The sequence below is a fragment of the Alosa pseudoharengus genome, unplaced genomic scaffold (genome assembly GCF_046254945.1).
Source record: "Alosa pseudoharengus isolate Yale_2024_CS ecotype anadromous, Long Island Sound unplaced genomic scaffold, YU_APseudo_1.1 YU_APseudo_1.1_scf_4, whole genome shotgun sequence".
Taxonomy (NCBI): domain Eukaryota; kingdom Metazoa; phylum Chordata; class Actinopteri; order Clupeiformes; family Clupeidae; genus Alosa; species Alosa pseudoharengus.
The window spans coordinates 5,848,277-5,859,522 of record NW_027468774.1 but is presented as its reverse complement, the minus strand read 5'-3'; the positions used below and the strand labels follow the sequence as shown (position 1 = coordinate 5,859,522).

General features: G+C 39.9%; 1 protein-coding gene across 1 annotated transcript in view; it reads left to right on the top strand.

Annotated features, from left to right (window-relative positions):
- The first annotated feature begins 1,092 nt into the window (after positions 1-1,092).
- Positions 1,093-11,246, top strand: part of LOC143102791 (ras-related protein Rab-26-like) — a 134,947-nt gene continuing 124,793 nt past the window's right edge. Inside the window, exon 1 of the mRNA XM_076266597.1 lies at positions 1,093-1,278. Within this exon, the coding sequence (XP_076122712.1) occupies positions 1,093-1,278 (186 nt within the window). The remainder of the gene's footprint in view (positions 1,279-11,246) is intronic.

Genomic DNA, 11,246 nt, shown 5'->3' with positions numbered 1-11,246 from the left:
TCTCCTGTCGCATACTTGTGCACACAAATATGACGACATGGACATACTGTAAGGCTATTAATGCTTTTGTCAACTCTGATGTAACGTTTTCAAAACAAACAAAAACAAAATTACACATTTTGTAGGCAAACGGCTCTAATGGTCATACATACATTTACATTACCTTTACGTCTATAAAACATTTTAAACTCCAGAAATTGCTATGGATAAAGAGTGATTGCTGATTTAAAAAAAAATAATGCGCAGAGGGTTTTTTACAAACAGTCATTCGAGATTCATAATTATGCAAGAAATAGGCCTGTATGATAGCTGTGAATAGATTTTCCCCATTTGTTCAATTCAGTTAATCCAGGAGTGTAAACAACGTATGAAACCAATAAAAAAGTGTTAACCCATTTGTAAGAGATGACTTTGGATCAGTTCCATTAAGCGCATCTTAGCAATATAGAAAAACTGCGTTACAAATTACCAATAACAGATAAGCAATAATGAAACATACTCATGTTTTGGGATCTATCTATCTATCTATCTATCTATCTATCTATCTATCTATCCACGTATCTCTATTGGTCTATTCATCCAAAGCAACCCCTATTCCCTTCTCTGTGGTTCCCAATCTCCATCTCTTGCGCTTGGAGGGATGTAGTTCCGCGGCGCTCAGACAGCTGCAGGCTGCGCTTAGTGGAAGGCACTGTTGGAAGAGCCCACACCGGCGCTAGGAGACAGGAGCGCTTCAGCAAAGCAATCCTCCAACAGCATCTCTATACTCGTCTGCATACTCTGGTACGACGAGTGCGAGGCAAGTGTTAGAGCAACAACGACGACAATCTATCAGTGCATGGGCGGAGTTGCTGTAGAATCTCGGACGATTGTGTTCAGTGTCAGAGTATCGTAGGATAATCATTAGCAGCCATGTCACCACAAAGCAGGTGAGTGTGAACGAGGCTGCACGGAGTTTGCCACCGTTATACTTAAATAACCTGGAATCTGGTTCATCTCGGGAGAACACCGAAGTTTTCGAGGAAGTATTTGCAGATAGCCATTCTTCAGCGTGCGTAAACTTGAAGACAGAGGCTCAAATCTGAATCAGAGATGTCACGAAAGAAGGCACATAAGAACAAAAGTGGCACCGCGAGCCCTAGCACCGGAACTCCCAACGGCAAAGAAGGTGGTCGAAGCGGGAAAGCACTCGTGCCCGTGGTCCAAGCGACCGGAGTGGTCCACCCTAGTCGCCCTGCTTTCAGCAACAGCAGCGAGTTTTATGACATTGCATTCAAGGTAACCATTACTTTTTATTGATCCATTTGAGTATAAATCTACACACGTTATTAAACTTGTTCCTGGTATAATGACAACGTTAAAAAGAGAGCGCGCTGATATTTGATCAACCGGATCAATCAAGCAAGTGATTAAGAGAGCAAGTGATTTAACCTATGTATATTGGAAACACGTTGACGACCTAATTGAACATCGTGTATTTGAAAGATAGATGGGACGGAAGATGGATGATAAGATAACTGTACGGAGTTGAGTTGGTCTGCATGGGTCCAGCGCTGCTGCAAGCTTTGTTTATTTTGGATGTGCTTACCACATGCAGTACATAGCCTCATCACAGTGGCTCACTCTCGGCAGCGCTGCAGTAAACAAAGCGTTGAAGAGCATATTGATTGAGGTGCTATCTTCAGATGCAGTTGGCCAAGACAAAGTTATTTCGGGTAGAATGGTTCCGTTACCAAACGAAATATGATAAACTCAATTGTGTGTGTATGTGTGTGTGTGTGTGTGTGTGTGTGTGTGTGTGTGTCCGCGCACGTTTGTGTGTTCTAAAGTGTTTTTACATTAAAATTTGGGAACCTTGGACATTATTCCATGATAATCATTATTATGGAACAAACCAAATAGGATTATTGCTAAGCCGTGGCCCACTGGTTAGCACTCTGGACTTGTAAGCGGAGGGTTGCCGGTTCGAGCCCCGACCAGTGGGCCGCGGCTGAAGTGCCCTTGAGCAAGGCACCTAACCCCTCACTGCTCCCCGAGCGCCGCCGTTGAAGCAGGCAGCTCACTGCGCCGGGATTAGTGTGTGCTTCACCTCACTGTGTGTTCACTGTGTGCTGAGTGTGTTTCACTAATTCACCGATTGGGTTAAATGCAGAGACCAAATTTCCCTCACGGGATCAAAAAAGTATATATACATATACATATATACATGATTAATGACGTTTCCATACTGGTATTTTCAAAGACAGATGGTTACAGTGAAAGTCTTTTCAAAGACAGTGGTTACTTCTCTCTCTCTCTCTCTCTACGGAATGCTGGTGAAAATCTGCACCAACAGAGGTGTGTGTCTGTGTGTCTGTGTGTGTGTGTGTCTGTGTGTGTCTGTGGGGTCACGACTTGCATTAATGCACACTCTGCATCTTCTCTCTGTTCAGCCCTGTCTTGTTTTGTGCAAAATCCCCCATCTCCCCCCAAATCCCTCCCTCGTCACCTTGCGTCAGTAAACACATTTGCAGGGGGCAGAGAGCCGAGACAGGAGAGGTCGAGGGAGACAAGGGCCACTTGGTTGACCTCAGAGAGAAACACGGCCAGGAAAGTTACTGAGGGAGGAAGTGTTTCTCGTGTAATGAATATGAAGGAGAAGGGAGGGCTCATATCAAAACAAGGAAGGGCCTGAGGAGGTATAAAGGACGGACGATGAATTTCCCACTGAGGTCAAGACTCTTCATATCAGTATACAGTTGGGGTGGCATGGGCATAATATGTAGATAGGTGTGTTTGTTTATTACATTTTTGTGTGTTGGTATGTGTGTTTTTGTGCTGTGTGTGTGTGTGTGTGTGCATGCATTTGTCTGTGTGCGTGCATGTGTTTGTGTGTGTGTGTGTGCATGCATGTGTGTGTCTGCATGCATGTGTATGTGTGTGTGTCTGTGAGTGTGTGTGTGGCGTGTGTGTGTGTGTGTATGCATGCGTGTGTACATACATATGTGTGTGTGTTTGTGTGTATGCATGCGTGTCTACATACATATGTGAGTGTGTATGTGTGTGTGTGTGTGTGTGTGTGTGTGTGTGCATGCGTGTCTACATAGATGTGTGTGTGTTTGTGTGCCTCAGTAGCTCTGTAATTGGAGGGGTTATATAGAAAGTGAATGGCGGAGGGTAAGCTTGAGTTATTCTGTGCTTTAGTCTGGTCTTCTCCCACTGTAGTATTTTTAGTGGGCCCCTCGTGGCCACACTGTGAGGAACGTTCCGGATATTCCCTCATTAACCAGCATGCATCAGCCAGAGATTTGTCTCCTGCAATACGTCAGTAAGTCACCTGACGTATGGTCCTTCTGACATGAAACATCCACCACTGTAATTGGTATCATACGTACAGATGAAACATCCACCACTGTAATTGGTATCATACGTACGGATGTAAGCACAACTTAAAGGACAGCATATCCTCAGAGTCTCATTAGCTGAGTTGACTCAGATGTATACATCAAAAGTATGAATGCAAATGCTTCACAAGGGCTCTCCTGCTGCCTGAGATCCTCATATGCGTCCAGCTGATTGTGATGACCACTGCACTGTGCCATGCACTAAGGTATTGAGTCATTTCAAGGCATCACAATGAATATTTTTTTTTTTTTATCAGAATCGCTATTTGAGCAAATGCAATTAGCTAATCACAAAGGCTGTAATTAATTGAACAGCTTGCAATCCTGTTCCAGGTACCCGATTTTTCATTTAGATCTCTGTTACTCGTGGTCACCGAGTACTGTTGGTACGAAAAAAATGAAAACAATCGGTTTTACCTAGATGGAGTTGCTAAGATGCGAGTTAGAGCTTCCAGGCAGCTACGGTGCTACCCTCTGGGGGCATGTTCATGAGCCCCCATGTTCACACCCCCAGAGTGTAGCACCGTAGCTGCCTGGCTGCTTTAGCTGTTGGCTGTAGCAACTCAAGCTAGGTAAAACCGATTGTTTTCGTTTTTTTTTTTGTACCGACAGTATTCGGTGACGTCGAGAAACAGAGATATGTGAAAACTCGCCGGATTTCTCCTTTTAGAACTGACATGTACTTATTTAGTAAAGCTAATAGACAGTTATTTAGTAAAGCTAGTAGACAGTTATTTAGTAAAGCTAATAGACAGTTATTTAGTAAAGCTAGTAGACAGTTATATTTAGTAAAGCTAATAGACAGTTATTTAGTAAAGCTAGTAGACAGTTATTACAGCTGCCAGGGATGTTATGATTTTTATTTAGTTTGTCGGCATGATTTTGTAGGCACTCGTGGCCTACTGGTTAGGACTTCGGGCTTGGAACCGAAGGGTTGCCGGGAGCAGTAGAAATGGCTGAAGTGCCTTTGAGCAAGGCACCTAACCCCTCACTGCTCTCAGAGCGCTGCTGTAGCAGGCAGCTCACTGCTCCGGTTTAGTGTGTGCTTCCCCTCACTGTGTGTTCTGTGTGTTCACTGATTCACGGATGGGATAAATGCTGAGACCGAATTCCTTGTATACGCAAGTATACTTGGCCTAGAAACTTGACTTACATGTACATGATTATTACACAATTAACTGATTTTCATGAGAGTTGATGGAAGGGAGAGCATTAGCCAATGAGGTGATAGGCATGAGGGGGCGAAGCCAGCATATTTTCTTTCCTTCTTTAACATTGCAGCACTCTTTGCACATGTGCAGGGCAGGCATTGGTTCTGGCTGCTGGCATTGGCAGATTACAATACTTATCTGCGTTTGACAGTTAATGGACCTTTACATCACACACAATTGATTTCTATTGCAGGTAGCGCTGAAGCGCTGTGCTGTTAGCAGGTGGGCTGGAGCTCTGTGCTGTTAGCAGGCTGTTAGCAGGTGGGCTGAAGCTCTGTGCTGCGAGATGAGGTAGATACAGCGAGAAAGAGTGATACAGAGAGAAGGGGAATAGAGAGATGGAGTGAGCGAGAGAGAGATACAGGGGGGGTAGAGAGAAAGAAAGAGAGATACAGACGGGGGGGGGGGGGGGTAGGGAGAGGGAGTGAAAACACACGAGGGACAGACAGACAGACAGACAGACACAGAGACGTGTTTCTAAGTTCAACCATCACTCTTCTCCAGAAGAGCTGGAAGAAAGGACATGGAAGAGGAGAAGAAGGAGTATGGATGGATGGATTATCTCTCACTCTCTATCTCATACACACTTACACTCTCTTACTCTCTCTCAAATCAAATCAAATCAAATCAAATGGTGCTTTATTGGCATGAATGAGTAAAGTCACTGTTTACAAGTATAACATGTTAATAATCAACTTTACATATGTATTGGTATAGAGATAAAATAAAATAATGAAAGGAAAGTAAAAAAAATATATATATAATAATAATAATAATGAAAGGATAAATGGTAAATGGTATTAAAAGGACAGTAATAGCTTCAGCAATAGTGCTATACTGTAGGAAAAAATAGAAATAAAAAAATGTATTATTGTAAACAGATATTATATGCCTACACTTGCAGATACATCTACATAAATCAATTTGAGGTAAATACCAATACCTAATATCAAACATAGTATTTACATGTACACAAAGGGGATAAACTCATCAATATGCCACATACATGAAAGTTACAACTTTTCTCTTGTTTTATGGCAGGTCATAATATAATCTGCAGCTAGGCATGAACAGTTTGGTTCCCCTCCCAATAATATATATAGTTTTCTTTGTGGAGATAGATTTTCAAATTCTGTTATATGCTTTTTGAATTCAGCAAAAAAAATGTTCCTTATAGGTGCATATCTGATGCAATTAAGAAGGAAATGTTCCTCATTTTCTACATCATTTATGTCTAGGCACCCATGTTTGTCTATGTCTACCAGTTTCAATGTGTAGGCTATGGTCACTGATTCTGTATTTTGTCAGTGTTGTTCTTTTCTTTCTATCTTTGATGTCATTTAAGTATGGGGCTATACAGTAATTTCTGTTCAGGGTTCTGTATATATCTAGTGTGTCATTCGTTTTTATTTCTTCCTTCCAGAATTTAGTATAATGCATCTGATTTGTGTTGTCAATTTCTTTCAGTATAGATTTTGTCATGTGACTTAGGCTGTTTATGTTATTTTTGTTTGCAATTTGGAATAAGTGGTCACACTTCTGGGTAAGGGACTTGTGCTTTAAAGCCTTATGGTGGTATGTGCCAGCATTGCTTTTTGCCAGATGTAACCAAAATTTGGAGGCCCTTTTGTCGATGTCGATAAGTAAAGGGAACCTCCCCAACTCAGAGCGGCAGGCCAAGTTGGATGATGTTCTATGTACACCCAAGACATCTTTACAGATTTGTAGGTGCAGTAACTCAGTTGGGCCCTCATCCCACTTTTTATAATCAAGCCCGCACAGGGGTCCCCAAATCTCACTGCCATACAGAGCAATAGGCTTGATAATGGAGTCCATAATCTTGAGCCAGAATTGAGTTGGTGGATTGAATTTATTAAGCTATTTTTTAATTAATAAATATGTCCTTCGTGCTTTGTCAGCCAGGTTTTTTGATGCCAGATTAAACCTTTCTGAAGATGTTATTGTAAGTCCTAAATAGTTATAATGTGATACTTGCTTTATGGCAGTTTCCCCAATTTTAAAATTGGTTTCTTTTCCTGATTTCTTTTGAAAAAACATTATTTTTGTTTTGTCAGTATTAATAGGTAATGCCCAATTTTTGCTATATGTTTCGAGAATATCAAGGCTTTCTTGTAGACCTGCTTTTGATGGCGAAAGTAAGACCATGTCATCTGCAAAGAGAAGGCATTTTATATTTGTGCTGTCAAGTACAAGTCCAGGAGATGTTGATTTGTTGATTGCTACAGCTAGCTCATTGATGAAAATATGAGTCCAATATGAGTATTGGACTTAGGCTGCAACCTTGCCTAACTCCTCTACCCTGCTTAAAGAACTCTGTTCTGGTGTTATTCATTTTAATACAACATGTATTTTCTTGGTATATGTCTTTTATTATAGAGTAGACATTGCCTTTTATACCACTCTCAATAATTTTTAGTATGCCTAGATGGAATCCAAGGCCTTTTTAAAATCAACAAAGCATGCATAGATCTTTCCTTTACTTGTTTTTTTTACATACTGTTCAGTAAGTGAGTGGAGGGTATAGATGTGGTCGGTGGTTCTAAATTCAGGAAGGAAGCCTATCTGACTTTTGCATAAAATGTTCTTATTATCCAAGAAGGTAAGTATTCTTGTTTTCAGTATATCACAGAAAATGTTACCAAGAATACTCGTGACACAGATCCCACGATAGTTATTTGGGTTCATTTTATCACCATTTTTGTATACTGGGGTTATCAATCCTTGGTTCCATACCCTAGGATAATATCCTGTTCTCATAACCAGGTTGAACAATTTGAGGATTGCTTCTCTTGTCAGTGGAGTACTATGCTTAAGCATTTCTGAGGAGATTATATCAATCCCACAAGCTTTACCATTTGTCAGTGATTTAATTTTTTCATTTAGCTCTGATAGTTTGATTGGGCTGTCTAGATCATTTTGGTATAAAACTGTTTTTCTTTAACCATTTTCTTTATTTTTTTAAGTATTTCTTTTTGGGCTTGGTGTTGTGAATTTTCTTTAAAACTATAGAGCTCTTCGAAATGATTTTTCCAAATGTTTCCATTTGTTATAGATAGTGAGTCCTTTTTTTTTAGGTGTCTATTTTGTGCCATATCTTCCAAAAGGTGTTGGTGTCAATGGCCTCCTCAATTTGTTCAAGCTTAGATGTCATATATTTAACTTTTAACTTTTTTTGTATGACAATACAAAAGTGATTTGTATTGTTTTAGAGCATACATGGGCAACATACGGCCCGCGGGCCACATCCGGCCCGTGGGCTTTCCCTGACCGGCCCGCGTGAAAGAACAATAGTCAAGAGCCTAGCATAGAGATAATGCACGCAAATCAATATCGTTGCTTTTATTTTGAAAGCGACTGCTATTTGTACGCCCATACATTTGTGCGTCGATGCATACGATGTAAACACCCTTACTGATGTGCTGATGAATAGAATTTATGCTTCTGCATCGACACAATGCAGTTGCCTTTAAGTCGGCGTAAACCTTTCAAAGTTTTGTGTCTCTTATGTCTGCGTCGCTCACCACCGCAAAGGTTGTCAGAACGAACTCCTGCTGTTTGTTGGCGATACGAAGTGTTAATTTCAAAACGTTACTGGCAGATAGATAGTTTACATTCGGAAAATCCCGTCATTGTAACCAAAATATGTCTGAGTTTATTTGCAAAGCTTATGTTAGCGAACTAGTATGATGCTACTACCCACAGGTTGCTTGAAGCAGCCGGCTCAACACACAGGGCGAGTTGACCAATCACAGTTTTGTGCATAAAGTTAAAGCAAAAACATAGCCTACATTTTTAAAATTGTTTTCTTTGTGCATGTTGATTAACTAATGACAGCCTACTATTGTCTGCTCCACATTTTCATAGTCTAATTCTGCATAGAGTTAATTTAATGATGGTAATGATTTAATGATGAAATAGTGGCACAGGCCTATGGTTGTACTGACTTCTTCACATTTTCATGGCCTAGCCTAATTATATAGATATTGTAGTACTTTTTTATATCAGTCTTTGAAAACTGAAAAAAAATGTCAATGTCAAAAAAGAAATTTTCGAGAATGAGGATTAAATACTGGACATAGATTAAATAGCCTATTGCTGTTTTTCCTTTGTCTCCCTCGCATTTTCATCTGTTCTTACGAGTAGTAAACAAAGCCATATGATTTACTTAATGTTATACAAGAACAGAATAGAATTGGACAGAATTAAGTTCAGACTTGAGTTCGGCATTTTGGGTCCGGCCCTCCTCAACAGTCCCAGTTTGTCATGTGGCCCCTTGGGGAAATTAGTTGCCCACCCCTGTTTTAGAGCATCTAAGTACTTCAAGCGTATATCTTGATTGGGGTCTCTATGTTTCTTATTTGAGATTACTCTTAGGTCGTGCTTAGCCCTAAAACACTCGTGATCAAACCATTTTTCCTTTGACCATTTTTTCTTTCTTGGTTTTTTTATTTTTTCTATGATGCCTGACATATGGGCAATTTTCAAGAACATATTGGTTAGTTCCTCAGCAGCAGAGTCGACACTAGATCTTTCGTTCGTGAATTTAGAGAATAAGAAAGTGAATATCATGTTTTCTATGTGTATACTGTTAGATATAGCTTCATACTTTGACTGACTGTCTTTTTTCCATTTGTGTTTATAAAGAATGGGGAGCATTTGTTGGTGTTCATTTTGGACTGGTATTCTGTCGATGTTCAAAAGAATTTTGATTTGACAGTGATCTGACATTGGTAGTTGTGGCATGACCATGAAAGCTTTTATCTTATGTGGTAGATCTGTTAAACCATAGTCTATGACACTATTACCTAGATAGGAGCAGAATGTATGTCTTCCTAGCGAGTCCCCAGATGTTCTTCCATTTAAGATGTATAAACCAAGATTTTTGCATATATGCAATATTTGTTTCCCACTTTTTGTTAGATATGTCATCAAAACTTTCTCTCATAGAAGGGAACTCTATGTTAAACACATTTCTTCCAAATATATGGTCATCTCCTTCTAAACATATATAATCCAGTTCTTTCCCAGTTCTGGCATTAAAATCTCCACAGAGAAGGACTGATCCTTTGGCTTGGAACTGCAATATTTCATTTTGGAGATTTTCAAATGCCAGTTCATCATAGTATGGGGAATTTAGGGGTAGCATATGGCACACAGATATAAAACGTTGTCATATTCAGATGAGCTGTTTGTTATTTTTATCCAAATGTGAGATTTTCCCTTTTTTATTGGTTGTATTTGCTCAGTTAGCGCATCTTTGAGCCATATTATAATACCTCCTGATGCACTGCCATTCTTTGATTTGGGCTGTTTCAGGGGGGGAATGATCAACTCTTTGTAGTTACAAGGACAACCTGTCCTAAGATCTTTGTTGCTCCATGTTTCTAATAAAATAATAATATCAACATTTTTAATTGTAGATTGGAAAATAGGATCTGATGTCTTTAACCCAAAAGTAGAGGAATATAATCCTTGTATATTCCAGCTAATTATGCTCAATGACATGTGTTTTTGTATTGCTTTGGATGTTTTTACAAGTGGATCCTATAATTACTTATCAGTAAAATTCTAAGAAAGTATTATGGTTAACTAATAGTGATAAAAGTCTAAATACAAATGCACAAATAAAATAATAATGATGAAAAATGAAATAATAATAATAATAATAAAAAAAACTGTTATTTATACATACTGTGCAGAGCTGGTCAGTGCAGTAATTTTGAACAGATCAAGGCTAGCATTTCTCTAATCTGGCTCTGTTGGTCCAATGGCTTTGTATGTTTTGCTGCCACTGTTGCATAGCTCTCTTGTGTGGTTTGAGTGGCAGCATGGCTTTCCTGGCGCTGGGCTGTTGATGCAGATGCATGGCTGTCTTGTATCAGATTGTTTTGTTGACTGCTATGGTAGGATGATGGAGATTCAGCAGTGTTGCTTTTCTGATGGGGTGTCTGTCTTCTGCCATTGCGATCTAGGGCTGTGACTTGCCAGTATTCGTATTCCTTTGTTGTTCAGGTGGATGTGGTCATACATGTGTTGTAGGTGAATGTCAGGATGATTGACCAAATGAATTTGTGGGACAGGGCTGCAAAGCATTTGAAGATCCTTGTTGATCTGCTGAATTAGTTGCGGGGGCTTGTCCAGCCTGGGGAGCAGGGACGACACGATTATTACTTAGGTCCATTCCTATGTCTTTTTTTCCTGATGTGAGGTCATTAGTGCCCGTATGAATGATGATGTGTGTGGCATCTCTCAGTCTCTTAGGTCCATTCCTATGTCTTTTTTTCCTGATGTGAGGTCATGAATGATGATGTGTGTGGCATTTTTTTAGTCTCTTATCATCTAGTATCTCTAGTGCACTTGTTGTTGTTGGGCACCAGAGTTTTATTGCTTTTTTCTTAGGAAACAGACGGTTCATGTTTATGAATTTTCCATTAGAGTCACTCAGAAGGATAATTTCTGGATTATTCTCATGGTGTAGGGGTCTCATTTGATGTGGAGTCTGCATATTTGGCCTAAATGTTTTTCCAGTATTTTCATATATGGCTTTTTTCACAGTGGATGTCCTGTTGTCCTGCGATGGTGTTTTAGAGTTCTCTTCCTGTGGACGTTGCACGGTGCTGATGTTAGTGGT